At 33.1% G+C, this 26,931-nt stretch overlaps 1 protein-coding gene across 7 annotated transcripts in view; it reads left to right on the forward strand.

Annotated features, from left to right (window-relative positions):
* The window catches only part of LOC103575365 (teneurin-m), an 84,261-nt gene that overhangs the window by 49,126 nt on the left and 8,204 nt on the right, over nucleotides 1-26,931 (forward strand). Inside the window, exons 1-10 of one of the 7 annotated variants that reach the window (XM_053741835.1) lie at nucleotides 13,554-14,052; nucleotides 18,802-18,987; nucleotides 20,778-20,862; nucleotides 21,125-21,288; nucleotides 21,711-21,967; nucleotides 22,043-23,774; nucleotides 24,364-24,641; nucleotides 24,718-25,675; nucleotides 25,749-25,956; nucleotides 26,383-26,409. In XM_053741835.1, the coding sequence (XP_053597810.1) occupies nucleotides 13,878-14,052; nucleotides 18,802-18,987; nucleotides 20,778-20,862; nucleotides 21,125-21,288; nucleotides 21,711-21,967; nucleotides 22,043-23,774; nucleotides 24,364-24,641; nucleotides 24,718-25,675; nucleotides 25,749-25,956; nucleotides 26,383-26,409 (4,070 nt within the window). In that variant the 5' untranslated portion in view covers nucleotides 13,554-13,877. Of the gene's footprint in view, nucleotides 1-13,553; nucleotides 14,053-18,801; nucleotides 18,988-20,777; nucleotides 20,863-21,124; nucleotides 21,289-21,710; nucleotides 23,775-24,363; nucleotides 24,642-24,717; nucleotides 25,676-25,748; nucleotides 25,957-26,382; nucleotides 26,410-26,931 lie in introns of those variants that run through there. The other 6 variants (XM_053741836.1, XM_053741837.1, XM_053741833.1 and 3 more) reach the window with 6 other exon arrangements.

A 26,931-nucleotide genomic window follows, 5' to 3' on the forward strand; every position in this document is an offset into this window, starting at 1 on the left:
ATAATTTTATAATAAAAATTTAAAATTTATGGTGACAAGTGAATACTAGGAGTGTTAACAAGCTTAAAAAAAATATTAATTAGTAAATTATTAATTAACTAAATAAATATTACCGCTCATTAATAATAATACCGAAGTTAGCTGTCTAATTATTTTTGAATTTCTTTAAAAATGATAAATTATAAAAAAAAAATTATTTGAAAAAATTGCACATGTGGTTTTTTTAATTTTCTGCATGTGGTTTTTTTTTTTTTAATTAATTTATTGAAAAAAAAACCGAAACTATTAATTGTCTGCTAACTTCAGGAGCATAAATAATAAACTTTGAATAAAAAATCTAGAAATTTGAGGTTTTTTAAATTAATCAAAATGGCCGACATAGTTCTAATTTAAAATTAAAATAAAACGATAAAATAGTGAGTAAAAAAACCCGATATTTAAAAAAGTACTTTTTTAAAAGACAAGTAAATTAAAATTTTAAAAAATTAGCCGCCAATTAGTTAAGTGTCTAGACTACTATCGAAAATCGGCAATCTGCTAAAAATAAAATAAACTTGCGTAGATCTCAGTGTGATGGGATTTATATATAAAATGGTACATCTGTCCCCTAAGCGATTGTTCCGCATCACGTATCGGCATGTCGTTGTTAGTTCTGGCTCCAGGTTTTTGTATTTAGTCTTTCAGTCTCCGTCCGAGTACATGCACACTAAATCTGGGGACTGTTTCAAAGTTATACGGGATCGGCACGTGGTCGGAGGAATAAAAGAACCGGCGAAAATATATTATGCCAGATTCCCAGCTCACAACTAACCGTACCCAGGATAGAACACGATGCACACAAGACTTTTTTTTCTTTTTTTTTCTTTAAGTACCAAGTGCTCAACACATTTTATAAAACCACCCAGAAGTTTTGTGACTCGAGATCTACTGATTACTCTATTCATTGTTTTCATGTTCTTTTTTTAAATAAAATATAAATAAAACAGACAGTTGATATCTCAAAATATTTATGACGATAGTTAATTTTTTTAAATGCGGGTAAGATGAACCATCTGCTAATTTTTATAATTCTCAACAAAACAATTTTTTTCTGTTACAGGTGAGTCGCTAAAATTTCTAGCACTGCGATTGAACAGCAGTAACGTAAGATCTTTTAATTTTCTACTATTATGGTGATTTTTTAAAATCGCATGCTGAGGTTTCATTTGGGATTAAAATCACTCACGTCATTGAATTTGTGACAAATTTTTCTCTCATTTGAGTACCCACATCACTATATTCGCTTCTATTGTTAATTAATCATATATATAAATATATATATGACATATTGACTATCTTACCTAAAGTATGGGTTGTGGGTACTCATTCTACGTAAAATTGCATCAGCTACAAGTATATCATAGTCATTTTCTCAAAGAAAATTTTTCGCTCAAAATAATTTTTTTTCTGTCACTTAGGAATCAGATAAAATAATTACCACTAGTCGATTACAAATGAAATTTTATCTAGTTTGAGTTCCCACATCACCATATTTCCTTTACAAAAAAATAAACTATATATTATAAATATACATAAATATCTACTGACCATTTTACCCAAACCTAGTCATGTGGGTACTCATTTTACAGGGAATTGCATTAGATACATGGCCCTCAGACTCATTTTACCTGAAAAAAATTTCTTATTTACTTATCTCAAAAAATAACAATATTCAATTTATTTTTGAATAAAAAAAATTCTAACAAATAAAATTTGAATAAAAAAAATATTGAATTAATATCCAAATCGGTAATAAAATGACATAGAAACCAGACAATTTACATAACATTAAAATATTTAATATTAAATATATATAAATAATTTATGATGCAAGAATGCATGAGTTTAAACACTTCAGAATAATTACATTTATAATTCAAATATCCCTTTACCTGTGAGGTAAATTATTGATTATTTATTAAATATTCATGCATTTAACTTAACAAATTAGTGTATTATTGTTTAGACAGTATTAAGTTTCTTTTATCTCTGTATGAAAACATGAGGACCGTTAAATTGGTTACACAAAAGACGATACCTATTTTTAAAAATACCTGAGAGTTATTGACTCTCTTTTATACCTGCCTCAAGGGCTCTGAACCCTAAAATATTTTTTTCACTCTTAAATTATTACACTAGACTATTGAAGAGTAAGAAAATTGATTTTAATCTTCTTAAACTTTTTTTTTATTTACTCAAAATATCGGTACTAAAATAAAGACGAATAAAATTTAATTTTAAAATTACTAGTACCCTTTAATTTACGACAAAATTATCTCTAGTTTGAGTACCCACACCACTATATTTCGTTCACTCATGAATTCATCATATATTTTCATATATATATGACATAATGACCATTTTACCCAAACTTAGGCTTGTGGGTACTTATTCCACTGGAAATTACACCAGTTACCGAAATATTAACTTGATTTTACTCACAAAAGTTTTCGACGCAAATAAATTTTTTTACAAAAGTTTAAATTTTTTCCATGTCATGCAAAAATAAAATCATGTATACTACTTGACTACAAATGTCATTTCCTCTAGTTTGAGTACCCACATCATAATATTTGCTTTACTCGAATTTATATCACACATATATATTAAATATATGATATGGTAATCATCAAATTCAAACCTAGGGTTGTTGGTACTCATTTTATGTGGAATTTAACATACTTTCTAAAAATAATAATAATTTAAAAAAAAAAAATCTATGGAAACTCAAAATATTGATTTTTGATAAAATAAATATAAGTTAAAAAAGAATATTATTTAAATAATTATAACGAGAGAGAGGAGCAGAGGTTAAAATAAATATTTAAGTATAGTGATAAAAATCAGACAAGTCTTAACTCTGGGCCTAGACTAGAGTGAAAAGCTAGAGCCATCAGTGGCGTTAACGTGGCTCTTGGGGGCTCTTGAAGACCCCATTGACCTACCCAGTCGTCCGGGTAGAGGTTTACCAACGGATCTTCAACAACAACTTGTCTCTTTCTCACTGCTCGTCCACCCACACTAACTTTGTCTTTCTCTTTTTCTCAGTTTTCAGTATGTCGATCAATATAGTAACGCGTCAAGTTTCCCTCTCTACTTTCTCTCTACTCCACACAAATCCACACTCAACCTCTAGTATACACAACCTCCAAACGAGATCTTGCCAACCAAAGTCTCCAGGGATCTATGAGGTAAAAAAATACGACCCCGATAATCCAATCCAAGGAATTTTTCTCAACCATTTTTATGCCGACTTCAAATTCATCGCCTCTGTACTCTATTAAAATTTTACTCTATCAACTTATTTATTTTACTAAATTTTCCATTTAATTTATTTCGCAGAATTTCGAAGCGCGAAATCTCAAAAAAATTTACTTTTGATTTTTAAATTTATGTAACTCTGTCAAAAATCGGGTTAGGATGATTGAAAAAACTGTAAATTGAAGCTTGGAGTCTCTAGTTTACGACCCGCGAGTCAAAAAAATTAAAGAAAAATTCTTAGAACTTTTTCGGAGGGTAAAATGGATCCAGAAATTTTTAGAAAATTTTATTGTCACTTTGAAGCTCTGGAAAAGTTTGATAAAATTTTTTTTTGAAATTTCTGAGGTCTTAAAGAGTTAGAGGATTTCCTAAACTTTAATTTGAGCCCTTAAAAAAGTTTCTGCGATAATTAGGTACTGAGTTATCGGTAATTAAAGACAAAATCGTATGTTTTTAGATCGGAACCAATAACTTGGGTCCAAATTACCTCATGATAAACTTTAGGGTGTGTTTTGGAAACGTCAAAGTCTGTTTTACAGGCTGGTGCTAATAATTATCATCTCAAAAATTTTGAAAGTAGAAAAAAAAATTTTTGAAATTCTTCGGAGACAAAATCGAAGAAATTTACGAATCGATGCTTGGAAAATTTTTGAAAAATGAATTTTTTTAATATTATTAGTTGAAAATTAAAACCTTTAGAATATAAATACCTGGAGTAGATATGAGCGAACTGAAAAAACATAAAACTAAAAATATATCTGAGGGGATTTTCATCCTTTAGTTGGGACTTTTTAATATATAATACCAATGCATCTCAATGGACTTTAGTATTTTAGGGCTACTATACTATACGATTTTCGAGACATAATAAAATTGCCCAGGGTTGCTCTTTTTTCCTCAACTCTGAATTTTTCTTCATCGCTCTATTATTTTATTTATTTATTTTTTTTTTTCTTATGAATAACCTATAGCTGAATAAACAATTTATTGTTCTGGACATGCCAGTTAACAGTATTTAGAAGCAACTAAAAAAACACAAGCTGAAAATATCTCGAAAAAATTTATTTCAATTTAAACATTAGAATCGATTGTTGGCTTGTCATCACAAAAATTCGTTTTTATTTTTTTATTACCAGAGTTATTGTAAAGCAGACTGTATTCTTTCAAAAATGTATATAACATTTTTCTGTGGGGTAATTTAGTCACGAGATATTGGAACCGATCCAAAAAATATTATTTTACCTTCAATTACCGATAACTCGGTACCTAATTATCTTATCGACTCATGTAAGGGCTCAAATTAAAGCTTACGAATCCCTCCAGCCCTCCAGGACCTCAGAAAATTTCAAAAATATTTTTATCATACTTTTCAAAGGCTTCAAAGTAATGATATAAAATTTTGAAAAATTCCTTGGCTCCATTTTACCCCCCGAAAACATTCTAAAAAATTTTCTTTTATATTTTCGACCACCTAACTATAAACTAGAGACTTCAATCTTTAATTTAAGACTTTTTTCAAATTTTTATCTCAATTTTTCACTGAGTTACATAATTTTTAAAAAATTACCCCGGAAAAAATTTCAACTTTTTTTGTTTTTTCCCAAGAAATTTTTCAGAAAACCGGAAGTACTTGGTTTTAATAATAATCCCAAAAGATAATTTGGGTAGTGTATCATTAAAGATGATAATGAGATCAAACCGATCTCAGTTCTCGGGATCTTGCATTAAATTTATAAGTTTTAGGATATCCCATAAATGTTTTATCCATAATTTTGGGTTTTATAACCGACGACATACGGAAAGCGCTCCAATAGACACATGGATAATTTCTCATCCTTTAGCGCCCGCTTTTTATTTCATTTCACTCTCTCTCAACTCAACTCGGACATTTTGATCATCCGGCGATCGTTATTCTTTCAAGGCCGCATTATTGCTGTGTAACCTGTTCACATGCCCTGTGTCCAACATCTGTTCCTATTGCCGACAGATATCTATATATTTTGATAAAATAAATAATCTATAGTCTGTAGACTCATTCATTTTTTCTCCCTTGACAGTCGGTAACCTGTTTTTGTTTACAAATTTGCTCAATCGAGCTGAGATTTTTTACACTACATTGACCAGTTCACTTGACCATATTTTTTGTAATTTTTATCGCAGTAATAAATTTTACATCTAAATTGTCATTTTTCAATAAAAAAAAAACGCATTTTACAAAAAGTTGTGATTACTCAAAAACTATTGAATTTATGAAAAAATCCAAAGAATAAAAAATTAATCTACGGTAAATTTCCGTTAATTTGAGTACCAACACGCCATACTTATTTTCAAAATTTTTTTTTGTCAAAATTCAAAAGTCGTTAGAATTTAGGCAAAGTCAAAATAAATATTTTTGGTCAGCAATTAAAATAATATAAAATTTTTTTGTAAAGTAATATTTAGCAGAAAATAAGAACGGCCCATTTTGCCCCTTGTGTAAACATAATTTACATATAAGTAAAAAAAAAAAAGTTATTAATTGAAACCTTTTATTAAAATAAGCAATCAACTAAGAGTCTCTTTACAGGAAACCTCTGAAACCTTATTTTGTTCTTCCGTTACAAAGTTTAACCATCTCATGGCTTCCGCCATTACACGGCACCCATTTATTTTCAAATTTAAAACTAAAACCGACTTTTTCTCTAAAGATATTTCTCTACAATCTAAATAGATTTTTAATCTATTTCAACTTGGACTCATCCATTCCTTAGATTAATCTTATCTAATATCTAAGCCGCTGTCACTCAAAATTTCCAGTCACTGAGTCATCAACTGAATCATCGGGCCCAAAAATGCACTTGGGGACCTAAAGAAATAATTATAATTACTAACGAAACTGTTTGTTGGTACAATAGTTGAGTTGATAGTTAAACACTCTGAGAATTTTTGAGGTTATTATTGTTCGAGCCTTTGTTTAATTTCAATGCCAGTTTTAATAACAGATGGACACTGATGTGTCCGTAACAATGTTATTATTAAGTGCTCTTATAAAAATGTAAACAATAAAAAACTTCATTCAATAGATTATTATTTTTTTGTTGGCTCAAGTGCTCTTTTAAAATTTTTTTCGGTGAGTTATTGTCAGTTTTAAGTCTTTTTAACCAAATTTATGTTTTTATTCCATTCTTTTATATTTAAACAGTATAATAGCCTACAATATTAATAAAATAGGGTAAAATGAACTATCAAACAATTTTTGGAAAATTATAAAATACAAAATTTGATATTTTTGTAAAATAACAAGTTTTTGATAAATTCGTGTTTTAGGCGTTATTGGGGTTTTTTTCATTCGAAATGAGTCTTTAGGTAAAAAAATATCAAATTAGGGGTAAAATGACCAGCTACAATGAAAATATGAGGAAAAATGAAAAAATCGAACTTTTACCCATTTTTAGGCAAAATGGACTCCGTAAAAAATTTAAAAAAAAATATTTTATAATTGATTTTGATCTTTACCTTAAAACTACAATAGATGCCAGTAAATTAAAAATTTCGTAAAAAATCGAAATTTTTTCTATTTCGCATCAAAACCATATTTAGTGATATTTTCTTATTTTACCTCGTTCACGACATTTTCCCCATATTATTTACTAAAAATCATTATACTAGAACAAAAATGAAAACCAAACTGAAAATCATACACTGCGAAAAATTCCGATTAAATTTCACTATGGGTGCATTGTAACCCCGGACCATAAGAAAACTGGTACAAAATTTACAAGTGTCCCATAGTAAACGATATGCGCAGACGACACGATTGGGACCTATGCGCATACGTTTACTATGGGACACTTGTAAATTTTGTACCAGTTTTCTTATGGTCCGGGGTTACAATGCACCCATAGTAAAATTTAATCGGAATTTTTCGCAGTGTACCTAAAAACTAGAAAATGATAAATTTCGATAAAAGTAAATTTTTTTAATAGTTTATGTAAAAATGATGTATCTAAGTACTAAATAAATAAATTCAGCAGGTGGCAAGCTCAGCACCCGTTTCATAAAACATAAAGAAAAAACTTTCATTTCTATTTAAAGAAACCTCGAAACAACTCTACCCTTTTCTAAACTCACCTTTATATTTATCTTAAAGCAACCCTATGGTTATTATCAACTCTCCTACGGAATTCATCCCTTTCCTTATCCCTTCGTCATGGCACACACCACACACACACATACACACACATACATTCGCTATAACGAAATAGTAACATGAGAGCGTACCGCCGACTAATGCGATGTAATAGGAGCAATTGTTCGTTGTCAGGCCAATTTGAGTGGCAGGCTAGCAATTTGTACCCCCCTTGCAACGCCACCCTTACAATGCCCGAGGGTTGAGGTCCTTGTCCCCTCCGGAAAAAGGCGTCGCTACTCTTCTATATACCAATATCCTTTTTAATTTTTTTTCATACCCTCTCTTTCCTCTTCCCGTTTCTCTCCTTATCCTTTGCCAGTTCACTTTTTTACGAATCATCCTTGTCACGTCACAATGGGCCCCTTAGAAAAGGGTTCATTTATAAACCGGTTTATTGTCCAGCCAGATAATTTTTCCAGAGTTAACTCAAATTTTGAGTCTTAGATTTTATTTTAGTTAAATAATTAAATGGCGGCATAAAATATGGTTTTAACCCTGCACTCCCGTATGAAAAAACAATATATGGTTAAAATATATAAAATCATATATGTTTGCAACAAAAAAATATGTGATATATTATAAAAAATTATATAGAAATTTTCGCCGATTTAATATAAAATTATATACAGTAGTCAATATATATATTCCATATATATGTTTTTTATATTAAGCCATATATACATTTTATTTTTTAATGAAAAAAATATATCAGAAAATATAGTTAAATTCGCCACATAAATTTTCTGTTATATCATATATATTTAACCATGTGTTATTTTCATACGGGTCTGGTTCAAAATTTTAAAATTTCGGTGGAATGAATGACTCGGGCAAATTTTTTAACGAATGCACTGAAGAATTTAACGAAAGTCCAGATGTGCCACGTGGGCAACGGAGAATTTAAGCGTGAAAATAGAACGTGCTGGTGAATTAATTGAAATAAATTTTGAAAACTGAAGAAAGTTGCTTATAAACTCGGGCATTGTTGAAAATAAAATAGAGAAAAATGTCAAGTATTTTGTATTGTATTGGATAAAAAAAGAGACGAAATGATAAATCCCCTTGGGATAAGTATAACCAGCTATTGCAGGGTCGCATACGATTTCCCGGCACAATGGACCGCGCAGACCGTGGCAGCTTTCAAAGGGGAACAAACGAGAGCGTGGGCGCAAACATTAGCATAATCGGTGAAGAGCAGCCGGCCAGATACTCCTTCACCTCCTTCATCTCCTCTACATTCTCCAGCTCTGGGTTTATTACTATACTCTGTAGTCTGTACTGACTCGGAGTCTATAGCAAACCGAGTTAAGAGGAGTGAAGAGGAGACCGAGAGAAAACCGAGAGGCTCGTGAAGGGTAAGATGTACGACTTCACCGGCAAGGTACCAACTTACCCAGGAGATTAGCATCTCGACGCTCGTAAACGACGTGAAAGCCAACCGACGAGTCCTCAGGGATTTATTCCCCTTTGTTTCTCGCCGGTCTTGATTATACTCCGTAGAGAAACGAGGGTCAGCTAAAAAAAATTATATCATTCCCATTACCCTAGTTTCACTATATGTCTCTAAATAGTAAATTTAAAAAATTTTTTTATTATTAAAAATTAAATACCGTGACCTGGTCTCGAACTCGCGACCTCAGGTCCAATAAAAAAAATTAAATTCTGCATAAATCATAGACTAAATGACCGATTTACATGATTCAAATTTTAATTTACTCAGGATTATATTCTCTAGTGACCCAGAAAGTTTGGTTACAAACTGGGGTAAGATGAGCCATCACAGAATTTCGAATTTTTTTATTTTATTTTGAAGGCAACTAAAATTTTTGTTAACTCAATAGTGAATTTTCTAGCGGCTCAGGAAATGAAATTGAGTGTGAGGCAAAATGGGCAGTTAAAAAAAAATTATATATAAATTTATTTTCCATAAAGGAAAAGTGATGAAATAAAAAGTTGTGATGTTTATTGTAAAATAATGAAAGTTTATATATTTTGAGGTGAAGGTGTGTTGGTTTGAATGGAGACCACCTGAGGTGAGTAGAAATAGAGGCCACCAACGGATCGATCGAAACTTTAGGTGGTTGATGGAAGTTTTAGATCATCGGATACCTTGAGCTTCTTGTAGCGTGTAGTGATTCGTATATACTAGGTAACTAAACCCATGGTCTCACTCGAAAGTCTGCATACTTTCTCACTGATCTAGTATATCGTTATTTATATTTTTCACTTATCCAACAATGTTGTGTTTTTTTTTTTATTATCATTTTCGGGCAGAGTTAAGATGTGATACAAGATAGTTTAAAATTGGGTTTAATATTTTCCCGTGGGGCTTCGGACCCCCTGGAAAGCACTTTCCAAGTTTCTTAGACCGCATAAGATTATACACGAGTATCGATGTTGAATAGATTGTTGTGACTAGATATCTGATACCTTACCGGAAGTTACACTCCTTGATGACCGAGTCTTGAGTTTAAAGTTTACACGTGAAAAATCATCGTACAATGAATCTAAAAAAACGGAAATTGCTTCTCATGAATTTTCGGGATAAAATCATTGTGGGAAATCGCTGAATTTTTAACTTTGACTTTAAAGGCCTCGAAAAGTTTGATGAAAATTTTTTTGTAATCTTATGAGGTCCTAGATAGTTAGAAGGATTCCCAAGGTTTGATTTGAGCCTTCAAAGAAGTCTCTACGATAATTAGATACCGATTTATCGATAGTCAAAGACCAGGGCATACTTTTTCGATCGGCACCGATAACTCATAACCAAATTACCCTAGAATAAAGTTATGGGTGTGTTTCGAATACGTCAGAGTCTAATCTACGGCTGTGACACAACGATTTTGGTAAAAAAAATTCCTGTGATGTGGAAATGTCAAGTCAAGAGTTTTTTCATGAAATCTTACGGCTGTGAAATGGAGTCAGCACTAAATTTATATTTTTAAAAGCATTCTAGCATAAAAATATCACTTTTCTTAAGGAATTTATCAGTTAACACAAATAAATACCAAGATCTTTGACAAAAACGGGGTCCATTACCATCCATGTTTACACACCAGACGATCACCCTTTAAAGAAACTCAATATCCTGTAGACTCTCATGCTTTATCTCACCCGTATCTCTAGGTTTCCTTTCGGATACATGAGAATTTAAGATGCCCTAGCTCCTCATCCTGCATTATACGTTAATTCACATTCTATCTGAACTATAATTTTTACTTTAACCTCTACCTGCCTTTAAATTCGACTCATCCTCATCCCCAATTTTTTTTTAAATCCCGACCACTTGCCATCTGGCTCACGGTTTTTTTTTAGTTTTCATTTAAACGGATTGCGAGAGTTTTAAAGTCTGAATGATTCGAGTTGTGTTGGAAAAAAAAAATTGTTTATTTATTTGTAAATTAAAAATATAAAATTTATCTGAGCTCTGAGTCGGTCTATTATTTATTTAATCCGAGATCTCGGGTATAAAGAGTTACAATGACACTGCTATCGTAGTTTAAGATCAGCTCAAAGTCCCAATGAATGGACCAGGTTTGGATAAGGGTTAAAATCGTTAAAAAAATTTATTGTTGATTTATAAAGTGAATAAAAAAAAAATCAATTGTACTTTTAAGTTCAACTATGTCATCTATTTGACGTATGGTAAAAAAATAAAAAATCCTTTGGAGATTTATTTTTGAGATATAGGAACTCAAAATTTTTTGAGTTCAAAATGACATGAATTTTTGTAATTCTGACGCAATTCCCTGTAAAAAGAGTACCCTGAACCCCACTTTTAATTTGAATAGTCATACTACCGTTTGAACGATCCCGGTTTCCGGTAAAAAATTTTGTGGCCCAAAAGTAGCGATGTGGGTACTCAAACTTCATGAAATGATGTCACGAATAAAAATACAGCCATAATTTTTCTTCAAGTCTCATTCGAAAGAGTAAAAGCCATAACTCAACCATAATAAAAAATTAAAAAATCGAATTAATTATATTAAATATCAGATTTCATAACATCTAGTAAATCAGGCTCTCTAAAAGTTAAAAAATAGTAAATAAAATTTTTTATTAGACAAATCCCGGACATTAAAAGAGATTATATATTTTATTACAATAATGAAATAAAATATCCATAATAATTCTCAAGTGTAATCGATACTGCGCTGTGTACTACCGTAGTATAGTATAGTATAGGTAAAATATAAAACCGGTACTATAAGTGTTATGACAACTGCTATGCTAAGAAACTCTTAAAGTATTCCGTGTTAGAGCCATGACGCCTACGTAACCGCATAAATTCAACTCGTGCGCCTTAATACTGTAGTAATTCCTTTAAAACGCCGACGAAAACTTATTCTTTGTATATATGTATATATATATATATATATAAATATAAGCCTTTATAATGCCTGGAATATGACCACAAGTCAGATTATACACAAAGATCACGTTTATATTGGCTCTCACGCGTTTATATCCTTGCTAACTAACGATTATTATGTACTACATTTATTCTATCCAAATATTATGTCGTTACAGTTAGAAAATATTCATATTATTTTTATTTTTTAGTTCGTAATTTAAATTATGAATCTAGCCCAGAAAGTAATATGCACTGTAAAATTTAATTATTGGCAACTATATTCCGAAACGGAAGATTTTATAGAAATTTTCCTGATAAATTGATTTCAGATACTGGTAGAAGACGAAAGCTTTCTTATTTGAGTCTTTTTATTCAATTTTCAATGAGACCGCAGAAATAACTTCAGTAATAATTTTATTATTCGCGGCTATTTGGAAAAATTTGAAAATTTTTTCATAATTGTTGGTTACGTTCTCTTCGAAATCAATTTACGAAATCCCCAAAACGAATTTTTCACAACTTTACTCTTTAATTATAATTTCGAACCCATTCCCAAGTCGAATTTTGCAAAAAAATGTAAATATTCGCAGTCATTCATGAAAAAAGTGAATTTTCCGGAATTTCATCAAATTTTTCATTGATTCCTTATTACGAATCAATTCTAGACATATTAGGAAACAAATAACTGTTAATATTATTTCCCGAAATTTCGAGCTTATGCCACAAAATAAATGCAACTAAAACTGAATTTTTTTTCTCCCTATTCAAGATACTTTGTAATTTTTCAAAATTCCCGGTCAATTCTTCTTTGAAATCAATCTAAGAAACCTTAGAAAACAGATTTTTTATTACTTTACTCTTGAATTTCAATTTTGAACCCATTCCGAAGTCAAATTTTGCAAAAAAATGTAATTATTCGCAGTCATTCATGAAAAAAGTGAATTTTCCGGAATTTCATCAAATTTTTCATTGATTCCTTATTACGAATCAATTCTAGACATACTAGGAAACAAATAACTGTTAATATTACTTCCCGAAATTTCGAGCTTATGCCACAAAATAAATGCAACTAAAACTAAATTTTTTTCTCCCTATTCAAGATACTTTGTAATTTTTCAAAATTCCCGGCCAATTCTTCTTTGAAATCAATCTAAGAAACCTGAGAAAACAAATTTTTTATTACTTTACTCTTGAATTTCAATTTCGAACCCATTTCGTAGTGAAATGTAGCAAAAAACTGTAAATATTTGCAACCCGGAAAAAAGTGAATTTTCAAGAATTTCGCATAATTTCTGATCAATTTCTCTTCGGAACCATCTTAGGACGCTCTAGGGAACAAGATCTCTCAATTTTCCGCCTAAATTTAAATTCCGAGCCCTAAAAAAATGAAAACCTAATTTTTCCATATTTTCATATAAAATATAAAAATAAAACCCCGGCGTCTCAGTAGGCAACGGCCTAGTAAATGTTCGATCGTTATGAACCAACTTAAATAATCTCCCACTATCCCCATATCCCACTACAACTTATTCTCCATCACCCCACTTTATCCCAGTCCCTATCCCCTTTCAACAACCTCCCTTGCTTCCCCTTTCCCCTCTTCATCTCTCTCCCACCCCCACCCCCACCCCACTAGCTCTCCCTTTCTCTTAGGCAGTCCCCCACCATCCACTCGAATGCAGACGCTCAGATGCGGAATCTTTAGGGCCGGCAGATAGAGTCAGAAGTCAGTGTTCCGCGGATCGCGCCCCAGTATAGTCATTTTTTATTAATTTTTTTTTTAAAAAATCAATTAAACCTCCCATTTGCTTCACGATTTCCGTTTTACAAATTACTAATAATAGTGCGGTAAATATATAAATATAAAATAAACGTGGAATAAAACGGTTTGATGTCATTTTGTGATTTCGGGCCGTGGGAAAAATATTTATTACCATCATTATGAATTAGCCTAGTGTAATGATATCTTTAAGTGAATGTAGTGATTGTTTGTGTGATAAGTGATATATATTTTTGAATATCTAGATTGTTTAATAATATAATCATATATTAATGTATCACTACGACAACAAAAACGATGATTTTGATGTTTTGATGCTTAATTCATCAAATGAATCGTCAATAATGTGCGATCCTACGGCTTTACTTGATCTTGTACCTGACGAAGAGTTGATCAAGAGATCGTGTATCGATTATAACGAGTACACTTATTGTCACGGTGCCAGAGGTAAAATAAATAAACTGTTTTTTTTAGATTTTGTTACAATGGGGGGGAATGTTACGTCTTATATTCTCGACTTGAATACTGGATCGATTAGTGTAAACAGTTTAATTTTAGGGTCTAATGCTAATGGACCAAGTGTTTAAATTTCTGTGTGTGTCTCTGTGTGTCGGGTTTAACTTCCGTTTGGTTTTTATGACAGATCGAGGCCCACGCACTTACTGAATTTGAGGGCCATGTTATTTCTTAAATAACTATTATTATTTTTAGGGGTTACTACACTTTTTTTAGATTTTTTGTTTTCTTAATAAATCTACCGATTTAATTTCAAATTTAGAAGGAACTCTAATATTTTTTTTAATCATCGGAAAAAATGAATTGGGGTAGAATCGGTCGGAACTAATTTTTAAGATTAAGTCGGCTGCCCGACTTAAAAAAGACCTTATGGTATATTGACCAGTTTGACCCCATAGATTTTAAGTAATAAATCGCTATAAATAATCCACGCCCAAAATAATTAAAAAAATTCAATAAATCAGTCAATGACCGCCTACAAAAAAATATTTATGTGTGCCACCCAAATCGTTGAATTTAATTACCGATTTTATTTATGCTGTAAATTACTATGAGAAAAAAAGAAAAATTATTGGAATTTATCATTAGACAGTTTGGCACGTGCGTTTTCGAGAATCGGCAGAATCGGTATCTAATTGCCGGGAAATTCGTGCCTTGAACACAACCAACTAAAATGTCCTGTATATATATTTATATATGTATATATAGACACATAAAGAGCGTGTATCGCATAAGGGACTAGGGGTATAGAGAAGCAAAGAGAGTAAAAGGGTCGATAAAATAGGGGAAGGCAACACACCCTCTTTTCAGAGGGTGAAATCGTAGTAGATATCTGTGTTCAATATCCGCGAGCTGCCAAATGCAGGACTGTCTATTTTTTTGACTTATCTAAAAGTTATTTTGCTTGCCAACACTGTTTCTCTCTGCTTCTCTCAGTGAAAAAAGCTGAGTGGTCTTTCTTGGATTACTTCAGATGTAACCAGAGGGCGACTCTTTGCTCGTCTCTCGTATCTACGGCAACTCTCATTGCAGAACGCAGACAAGTCACATCGATCTTGAGCTACGAGCTTAACGGATTTATTTTGGATAAGGATAGGGAAGCTAAGGAGTAAGGAAGAAAAATAATACGAGGAAAGTTAATCGTGGAATTAATAGAGATTATAAGATAACTTAAATTGCACTGATGAGACACCCGATTTATTATTTAATGTCATTTCTAGATGAGAAGCTTTAGGAACGGGGTTAGATCGGTTAGAAAAATCGGTTGGAGATTTTTTTTAATGACTGGGGTTCATAAGATTTTTTTGGAATAAAATTTCTTGGATTTTTGGAATCCTAATCCGATTCCCTGTAAAAAGAGTACCCACAACCTTAGTTTTAAAAAAAATGATCGTACTCTAGTTATAACGATTCCAATTTCCGGTCAAAAATATTTTGGCCTGAAACTGGTGATGTGGGTACTCAAACTTCATGAAATGACGTCACGAATAAAAGTACAGGCATAATTTTTTCTCAAGTCTCATCTGAAAAAATAAAATTCATAAGTCAAGGAGAATGGGAAAAAAATTTCAACTTATTTATTGCAAAACGTGAGCTTAGATAATATTTGCGGCCATCTTGCCTCGGTTGAACAAAATGTTTTAAATTATGTCGTACGAATGCAGTGGGACATAAAGAAGGCTCCCCTTTTGATGACTCGAGCATTCCAAGCTCCAATTAAAACCATTTCATGTGTTCAGTGCTTAGGGCGTTAAAGTTTCGTGCTCTCAGCAGACTTTCATCCAATCTCCATTCGCTTTACCCTCGGTAACCTTCTTGACCCTCTCGTCTTTTTTATCCAAGATTTTTCTCAGATGCACAGCACAATAAGTGCACTTACTTACTAACGAAAATTTATTAACGACTTGAACACAAGTATTGTAAATATAAAACCTAACGAGCACCCTAAAAATCATTACTTCAAGATTCGAAATTTTTTTACTCAAAAACAATCATCGTACCCAAGTTCTCGAGCAAGTTTCCTTTCAAAAGAGTACCCACAACCCCCAGTTCAAATTTTTTATTTTTTAACTTCCTCCACCAGCGCCATCTTGCCTCGAATTTTTCACCATTCAAAATATATCGATGTGGGTACTCAAACTTCATGAAATTTCGTCTCGAACTCAACTCCACCCACTACTCAGCTCCCCGTTCTCAGACAAACTCAAGACTTGAATTTTTCATCAGAGTAATAAATTTTTTCTCTATCATTTATCACTCCTAAGTGACTCTATTAACACTTAAACATGACCGCAAACAAATTTAAACTTTAAAGTGTCAAGAAAGTTTACACCTGAAAAATTATCCAGGTGAAGTGTGCGTCTCTTGACATTATTAATGCCGATACTTACCGATGACTAGTCTTTTTTTACAGGTATAATAGTATAACTTTGCGCGAATTATGAATGAAATAACAGTCAGACGGTAGATTTATCTTCGCATGGATGGCCAGTCTCAATAGTAAGCTTGAACTTACAAATAGTCAATACTCAAACTATAAAAAGAAACCGTTTGGTCTTTTATTTTCTTTTATCTTATTGTTTAGCTTAGGTAGAAAAACCTTTGTAGTTTGTTGTCGCACCCGGCCGCGTAATAGATGCGCACTCCCATTCACCGGCATGTCAAAACGTGTAACATAATATCTGGTTTTTTTTTTTTCTTCCTTTTTTTGACTAAACACTGGGCATACTCATGCTGATGGTCATGTTCTTGTTCATACTCATGCTCTGCTCACTCTCACTTGAGTCTTTATTTTTTTCCATGACCAAGAGCCCGTGTCTAATGGAATTTATTAGAGATGAGGGTCCTCTGGTTTTTCCGAGAACTCAGATGGAACTTTTTTTATGGATTTTTTTAAATTTCTTCGGCTATTGATGGTCTTTTGTCAAATGCGAGGCAGTTTGTTGTTACGATTCAAAGTTAACTTAGTTTTCGTAACTAATGAGCTTTTTTTATTTTGTCGGCACAAAAAATGAGGAAATTTTTAACGCCGGTTTTCGAGTGGCGGAAAAAACGTCAGTTTCATACTTCAGATCTTTTATTTTGAAGGATGTAGCTTTTAAAATTATCGAAATTTGTCAAAAATAACAAATTTCGATTTTTGACTCCGTGGAGTCAATTTCAAATTTCAATATCTCGGTCACTTTTGGACTTTTCTTAATAAAAAAAATATGATTTGAAGGCTTTAAATGTGTACTTTTAGATGCTTTAGTGGTTAAGAAGCTTAAAAATTTCTTAACTAGTCAAAAATAACAAATTTCGATTTTTGACTCCGTGGAGTCAATTTCAAATTTCGATATCTCGGTAACTATTGTACCTATATTAATAAAAAAAATTTTTGACGTAAATTTGATGAACTGTAGATGAAAATAGAGTTTTAAATCTTAAAATTGAAATTTTTTTAAAAACAATCCTATAATTTGAACACAAGCTAAAGTGATTTATTCGAAAAATATGAAAAATTTTTAAAAAATCTTGTTGTATTTTTTCAAATGAAATTTCTAGATCTAAAATTTTGAAATATGTATTCCCAGGTAGATGTCAACTTTTTCAGATGACAAAAGACTGAAAAAAATAAGCCTGGATTTAAAAAAAGGGTTTGGCTTGATCTAGATCGGTTAAAATTTTTTTGGCTTTTGTTGAACCCTTTGATCGTGATATCGATCGTTATCGTGCTGTTAGTACGCAAGTAAAAAATAGGCCTTAAGTTTGTGAGTTTTTAAAAAAAGAATTTGTAAAAAATCGGTTGGCATGAAAAGAGCAACTGTAGAATTTAAAAACGTCTTGTTGTATAGACTCTTATTCAGAGTCTCAGTATGTGGGTGTATAGCAGTCTCAAGTGCATTGATGGCGGTCGAGAATATAATACTGAGAATGAAAAGAAGAAGCTCCAGGCTAAGATGTATAGATAAAAAAAAATATATTCTTTTTAAAGTCTCGAGTATGGTTATGATAACGGGACAAAAAATATATAATATTTGTATATAATAAAGATAAACTATCGTAAAATATATTTATATTCACATGTCAGTAACAAAAAAATATGATAATCATCATAGTTGACTTTTGTTGGGTTAATGATACAGAAATCGGGTTGTGGGGCCACCAGGAATTTTTTTAAAATAAATGGGCTCAGTAGTCATGTAAATGAGACAATTCCACGTAAAATGAGTACCCACAACCCTAAGTTTGGGTAAGATGGTCATAATGTCATATACATATATAATATATATGTGATATATTTTTAAGGTGATTGAATATATTGTTGTGGGTATTCAAACTTGAGGGAATTTCATCAGAAACAAGAGTGTCAGAGTAATTTTTAGTTTAAGATTTACGATACTGAAATCCAGTTGTAGGGCCACCAGAAATTTTTTTAAAATTAACTGGGCTTGGTGGTCGTGTAACTGAGGCAAGTTCACGTAAAATGAGTACCCACAACCCTAGGTTTGGGTAAAATGGTCATAAAAATATATACATATATTATATATGTGATATATTTTTGAGTTGTTGAAATATATTGATGTGGGTAGTCAAGCTAGAGGGAATTTAATGACAAATAGAAGTTTCAGAGTAATTTTTAGTTCAAGTGACCTTATAAAGGATGAGAGTTATAATAAGTGATAATCGTTTTTGTTATAGGTTGTTTACTGGACAACTCGGCACCACGGGGACCGCCCGATGTGCCACCTCGTAACCCCACAATGAATCGTTTGAACGGAAGACTGCCAGGTAGCCACGTAACAAGCGAGCACGAGCGTGATCTAGACTTAGAGCCTTCTTGTCTTGTTCGTACGCCGTCTGGAAATTTTTATAACAAACCACCAAGTAAGTTGAGGATTTTATACTAAAAATAACAATAATAACCATAAAAAATTGTCAGCTAGTCATAAACTTTCGACATAAAAGTCAATAGAGCCCATCAATCATTATACAAAAAGGTCGTCCCACGCTCTTGAAACTTAACCTGACCTTAAAGGAATAGAAGCACAGATGTCCTTTCACACTCTTGACATTTTCCTCTCTTGAGAATTCACGGGTAATAAAGTTTTCAATTTTTTTTTCTCAAGAAATTGACAAAAAATCTCAATGTCCAAATTCAACATTCGATATCTCCGTGAAAAATCAGCGTACACTAATTTAAAAAATACCGAATTCAAGCTTAAATTATGTACTTTTCATCTGCCGGGTCCAAAAAAATCTAAAAAGATTTCCAGGATCACTTTTGCCCCAAAAACTATAACTTGAAAATTTTAATTTTTTTTTAAATTTTACTATTTCGCCTTCTAACACCCAGTGTACAACTTTTTAAAATAAATCAATCAACAGGATCGCAATGTAGAGAGGTTACGCTGTGATTGAGATTTTTTTTTAACCCATTCCGATCATTTGAACCCACGATCCACAACTTTAAAAATTGGCCTCTTTTTTTCGAAATTTAAAAAGATATTTTCGGGACCAAATTATAAATCTAAAATACAATTTAAGGGTCTAATGACCGGATTGTTTCGAAAGTAGGTATTCTAAGCTTTGAAATAAATTTTTGGTCAAGTCGTTCCGTCAATTTGGACCCAAATTACAGAACTTTTAAAATCAGTCTTTTTTTTCCCGAAGTTTTAAAAAATTCTTTGACCTAAAATTTTGAACTAAAAATATAATTTAAGGGTCTAATGATACAAAGTTTTTAAAATTAGGTACTTTAATCTGTAAAATCAATTTTTTTTTATGTCAGTACGACAATTTGGACCCGAGTTACAGCATTCCGCCCATTACCATTTGCCCAATTTGTGAAAGTAAACAATCAGCATTTGAAATAAAAAGCGTTAAAAAAACATTGAGAAGCCATTATATGCAAACTATCAAGTGTAACAACATCCAGACTATCCCTGAGCAATGGCCATCATCCAAGCCATGTGTTTTCTCAGCCGTAATTACTTGGGGAAGGTAGAATTTGAACACAGTTTGGTTTAGTCTTGAGCAGAGGGTCGATACTTCCTTTATAGGCTTTGTCTTGTGCTTCAGGACCTCTTCTGTAACCTTTATATATCTATATATATAGCAAGCATAGCGTGGGAAGTCCATGTAATGCCCCTCTAATTGCGGGTGTGCCCAGAGGAAGGGCCATGGAATGACGAACGTGATTATGGCGTTTACTGAGATATCCGTGATTGCTCGGGCATTTAAAGAATCACGTGAGTTTCACCTCTTAGAATGCGCTCTTAAAAGTATAGATTTATTCTTTTTTTTCTACCTGTTTTAGAGCGCCCCGGGGTCGTTTAAATTCACTCGTGATTATTTAGTTCGAGGGGTTTTTTCACTTTGGCGTCGACTAGAAATTTTATACGGGAAATTCACTCAGATAGTCATCAAGTACACGTGATTCCGCGTTGAATGAATACCCACATCGATATATTTGGATATCATACTTATTTCATATATTATATATCATAAATATGAGGCAGTTTTTTCTGTCGGCTAAATATAAGGATGTGGGTAATCAAATTAAAGGAAATTTACCAGCGAATTCATATATGCAGTCAATTCTGCCGACTTAATTAACTTGAGACATAAAATTTAAGAAAATTGGGTTTTAAAATTTTAATTTCTTTTGTTTTCAGAGAATAATAAGAATGAATACAATAACAAACATCAGTCTACAGGAAATAGTCCAATAAAAGTAGAGTTACAAAACAATATGGACAGGTGAGTGACAAATGGCGTCTTTATAAAAAAACTTTAGACCATAAAATTCACAGTTTACTATTTTAGCACCTTTCATTTTCCTAGTTCTCGAAAATATGAATGAAAATTCTCGAACTGACTCTTGTTGACGGCATTCAGGCACTCGAACAATGAGTACTCGAAATGAATTGTCATTCCTGTTATTTTTTAAATTCCTATTCATAAGACAGCCTTACAAATAAACTTTTCATTCATAAGTGTTTTTTTTTTTATAAATTTCCAGGGTACCGTTGCCTTACGGGCATGCGCCATCAATGATTCCAATGAGGAGGCAAAGTATTAGGTGTCATTTCCGTAAAGGAATAGACTGGTGCAGTTGGAAATTGATCGCTATTGTTTCTATAACGGTCGCAATTTGTCTAATTGGTGCTTTAATATATTTAGCTGGTAAATATCATTTTTATATTGCGATAACTAAATAATTATTCGAAATACGATAAAAAAGTATTGAATCAATTTTACGAGAAATTTAATCCTTTACAAAAAAGTATTGATTACTTTTTTATGTAACTCTGATAGTCAAGTCATGAACTTCATTTTATTACAAGTACTCAACAACGGAGTTCCCAAAAATCGGTTTACACGTTTGAAGAGCTTGTAACTTAAATTCTGGGTTAAATATTGGATTGACGATAAAAAAGCATAAATTCAATTTTATAGGAAATTTAATTCTCTACAAAAAAGTATTGATTAATTTTTCACGTAAATTCGATACTACAGCCAGAATATGAGTTTCAATAATAACTGTTTATAAAAACAATATTATGATGACCAGACAAATTTTGACAAAATAATTTATTTTTTAATAGCGTCCAGTTCAGTTACTTGGCCGTATCACACAACGAAGGCCTGTAACGTACTGGTTGGTGATAGCAGCGAAAAGTCTGAGACTAAAAATTCGACGTCTGCATCAGCAACTTCGACTCCTGGTAGATCGCGACAGCCGTCATCAGGAGGTGAGAATCGTGAATCTGTTGATATTAATGGTATTGTTTATAGTAGAAAACGTAGAGACACTATCCAGCATGATGAATGGAATTCAGATAATCCTCAGTTAGATAAAATGGTAACTATGCATGATAACTTGTTGCATGATGGTGGTGGTTTTTATGAAAATACTAATCTTGTTAATGGTGATAAGGTTACTTTGGGATCTAGCTTTCAAACTATTACATTTAAATCACAAAATTCATTTTATGATGATCAGACTCCTAGTTCTGATGATAAAAGTACTACTATTGCTGATCAAACTACTATCTTTGATGATCCAACTACAATCTTTGATCAGGCATCATCTCTAATGATTAAAACTCTTCCAACCCATGAAAATGTATCAACTCTTCCAAATGATGGAAATTTATCAACTTTTTCAAATAGTGGAATTTTAACAACTCTTCCAAACCATGAAAATGTATCAACTCTTCCAAATAGTGGAAATGTATCAACTCTTCCAACCCATGAAAATGTATCAACTCTTCCAAACAATGAAATTGTAACAACTCTTCCAAATAGTGAAAATGTATCAACTCTTCCAAATCGAGGCAATGTATCAACTCTTCCAAATAGTAGAACTGTAACAACTCTTCCAACCCATGAAATTGTATCAACTCTTCCAAACAATGAAATTGTATCAACTCTTCCAAATAGTGAAAATGTATCAACTCTTCCAAATCGGGGCAATGTATCAACTCTTCCAAACAGTGGAATTATAACAACTCTTCCGAACCATGAAAATGTATCAACTCTTCCAAATAGTGGAAATGTATCAACTGTTCCAAATGATAAGAATTTATCAGCTCTTTCAAATCCAGAAAATGTATCAACTCTTCCAAATCGGGTCAATGTATCAACTCTTCCAAACCATGGAAATTTATCAACTCTCCCAAATCATAGAAGCTCATCAACTCTTTCGAACTATGAAACGGTATCAATTTCACGCCAAACTGAATCAAAGGATCAATTAACAACCGAGTCAGTGATAAAAATAACAGATGAACTTTTCGAATCATTTTTACCAACCGAAATAAATGAACCCGACCGCGTAATAATAGAAGACGTGCCTGAAAAGGCGCAGCAAGATTTTCCCGGATCTCTTTACAATTCCGAAGTTGTCGAGATCGTAAAACTAAATCCCGATAGTCCAGAGTCACCTCAAAATACTTATACTGTCGAAGAGGATGAACATAAACTAGGATCACAGGATGATATGATGAAAGAAAGCCAAGAGTTTGAATCGCATGAGATTAAAGACTACGACGAGCATCCATCAGGAGTAAAGTCATTAGTGTCAAATAATATTAACAAATCTCAAGATTTATCGCATGAAACGCATGATTTTTATAATCCGGTATCAAATAATAACAAACAAACTGATACTGGATCACGTATTCTTGTTAACGTCACGATATCGAGCTTGGATTCATTTACATCTACATCTAAACAAATTTACGTAGTATCTGTATCTGTACCGAGTAATCCTGTGCCGGGTGATTTATTAACTCCTGGGATAATTAACATACCCGAACTTAAAACTCCTGGTCCTGATCCCGCTGGGGCTAAGCTGGAACTGGAATCACTGGAACTGCCTCCGCCACCTCAGCCTCCGGGTTCTCCACCTCCCATCTGGGCTGGCGGGGAATGCGAGTGTTCTTGCCCATGTATGGACTCGTCTGATGATGATTGGGACTCTTTTTCAGCAGATGATCAGTCTTTTGCTGATGATCATGTAGATAACTCGGAAGAATCTCAGAGTTACAATTCCGAGTTTGAGGGAACTACTGTTAGTGAAACCGAATCAACTGATGGGTTTAGTACTGAGGGTTTGTGTGGTACTACTCCCTTGCCACCGGAACCTACTATTCTTATTTTGGAAGGTGAGGTCACGTTTCCTCTCATTCTAAAACTGGGGATCGAAATTTCGATTACGTGGCCTTTTTTTTGCTCAAAACTAATTCAAACCTTTTCTAGATAATTTCTTACCCACTTTAGAACCGGGCTCAACTTTCTGTGAGCAAAATCATTCAGTACTAAGTCAATAGCATTGGTCTGACTTTAGCGACTGGTATCTTGGCAAAAAATTTGATTAAAAATTTTGAAAACCTCATCGACAAATCGTAAAAATGTAGATTTAGCTGCCTGCTGCATTTAAATTTGATGAAAAAAATTTTCCAAGCCTTTAGAGCCAAAAAAAGACGAAATCGAAATTTTGAATTTCTCCGTTTTTTGAGTGAATCGAAAAAATAATGAATTATTTTACTGCTTGTAAACTTTTTGGGCTTGTTTGCATGCTTTGCACTCTAATTTATACTTTTCTCACAAATACTTCTTCAAATAAACATAGAAATAAGGCTATGAGTAAGTGGAATTACTAACAAACTAACACTTGAATAATAAGAGATGATTAAATTACAGGAAAATTGATTTTATAAATGAACTGGTACTAAAATATAAATGTAATTATAGGTGCCAGAACATTCCCCGCCAGGTCATTTCCACCAGACGGTACGACGTTCGCTCAAGTGACCTTAGGTCAGCATTTAAACAAAGAAATTCCCGCGTACAGTTACTGGAACATGCAATTCTACCAATCGGAAGCTGCTTACGTGAGGTTTGATTACAATATACCTCGTGGGGCGTCTATTGGAGTCTACGCACGAAGGAACGCACTGCCTACACACACGCAATACGATCTACTGGAAGTATTGAGCGGATTCAAAGCCCGAACAACTCGCGCTTCACACGTAAGTTATTCTAAACGCAAACAAACAATCCATTACCCAAATGGGTTTTTCTAAACAAACCATTTCCTGATTACAGCCTTCGATAAAAAAAGAGGTGACTCATTACATGGAACCCGGTCACTGGTTCCTTTCACTCTACAACGACGACGGTGATCCTCAGGAAATTTCATTCATTGCTGTGATAGCAGAAGACATGACTCACAATTGTCCGAATGGTTGCAGTGGCAAAGGCGAGTGTTTACTAGGTCACTGTCAATGTAATCCAGGATTTGGTGGTGAAGATTGCAGTGAAAGTGTCTGCCCAGTTCTTTGCAGTCAACGTGGTGAGTACATTAACGGCGAGTGTCAATGCAACCCCGGATGGAAGGGCAAGGAATGCTCGCTAAGGCACGACGAGTGTGAAGTACCAGATTGCAATGGTCACGGTCATTGTACCAACGGCAAGTGCAACTGCGTACGTGGATACAAAGGAAAGTTTTGTGAGGAACCAGATTGCCCTCATCCAACTTGCTCAGGTCACGGGTTCTGCGCCGAGGGAACTTGCATTTGCAAAAAGGGATGGAAGGGAATTGATTGCAGTCAGATGGATAAAGAAGCCCTGCAGTGTCTTCCTGATTGCAGTGGTCATGGTAACTTTGATCTAGAAACCCAGACGTGCCATTGCGAGCCGATGTGGTCAGGTGATGATTGCTCCAAGGAATTGTGTGATTTGGATTGTGGGCCGCATGGTCACTGCGTTGACAATGCATGCGACTGTGTCGCCGGATGGTCTGGCGAGCTCTGCAATCTCAAACAGTGCGACCCTCGTTGTAACGAACACGGGCAATGCAAAAACGGAACGTGTTTATGTGTCACTGGATGGAATGGTCGGCATTGCACGATGGAAGGCTGCCCCAATTCCTGCTCAGGCCACGGCCAGTGTCGAGTCAATGCAGACGCTCAATGGGAGTGCAGATGCTACGACGGCTGGGATGGTAAAGACTGTGGTGTTCTGTTGGAGCAAAACTGCAACGATCAACGTGACAATGACAAAGGTCAGGGTTCAAACCAATTATACTTATTGCGCTGCATTGCCATCAGTAAATTAATGAATTGCTATTTATCTAGATGGTCTAATCGACTGCGCGGATCCTGAATGCTGCGGAAATCACGCTTGCAGAGGTAGCCAATTGTGCGTGTCAGCGCCCAAGCCTATCGATATCTTGCTCCGTAAGCAGCCACCCGCAATAACCGCATCTTTCTTTGAACGGATGAAGTTTCTGATTGACGAAGGTAGTTTGCAGAATTACGCGCGTCAAGAAAGTTTCAACGAAAGGTGAGTTACTTATATAATATTCATTTACCATTAGATTCATAAAATAAATTCTTCATAACATATCATATCAACAAAATACATTATTAAGACGATACATAAAGTACTAATTTAATTAGTAAAATATAATGCAATGTTGTGACCCATGTCAAAAACAATCCTAACAAAGTGTGTTTGTATATATTTATATAAATATTTATGTATGTCTGTGGTAAGATGTAACCCTACTCCCAAAATCGGTTCGCAGTAAAATTTAAATAAAGAAACAAAAAATAGGATCAATTTTTATGATGAATTTTCGGCTTTTATTGTTCTACTTTCTAATGTAATTGAGGCTTGTGTGAATAATATTGTTTTATTTTTCTAAATAAATCGATAAATTTGATAAATATTTAACTGGAATTTGTTTTATCCGTGCTGCTCGATCAGTGTGTTCTGGAATCACTTCAACACGAGGTAAGAATGAAGTCTTCCTATAAAGTCTTCCAGTTGATGACGATCATTATTATTATTTTTTTTTTTTTTTGTTATTATCGATAGTCAGCTTCGTTATTTTTTACGTGCGTGCGTCCGTGTGTGTGTGACGTTTATCTACTATTATTTTAAAAGTACCAGTCAATAATATTCCAAAGAGTTTTTTACCTCGGGCCGTACTAGTAGATACCGCGTGACGTTAGAGAACTTGGCTACGTCACTGCGGCCGTTGATTTAATTGAAATAATTATTGACTGGTACTTTTAATCTCCATATTATAAATATAATTTGTTATTTGTTGCATGTTAATTCCTTATATATTTAATTGATTACTTATAAATGTATATTCAGACGTCATTGATTTATTTTTGTCGCATGCCTTAAACTAAACTCCTATTGTGTTAAGTGACGTTTTGCATTTAAATGCTTTAAAAATAATATAAGACTTAAAAAATATATTATACATAAAATTAGTGTATCGTCTTTTGACTTAAGCTCAAATAC

This window comes from Microplitis demolitor, chromosome 9 (genome assembly GCF_026212275.2).
Source record: "Microplitis demolitor isolate Queensland-Clemson2020A chromosome 9, iyMicDemo2.1a, whole genome shotgun sequence".
In the NCBI taxonomy this organism is placed as follows: domain Eukaryota; kingdom Metazoa; phylum Arthropoda; class Insecta; order Hymenoptera; family Braconidae; genus Microplitis; species Microplitis demolitor.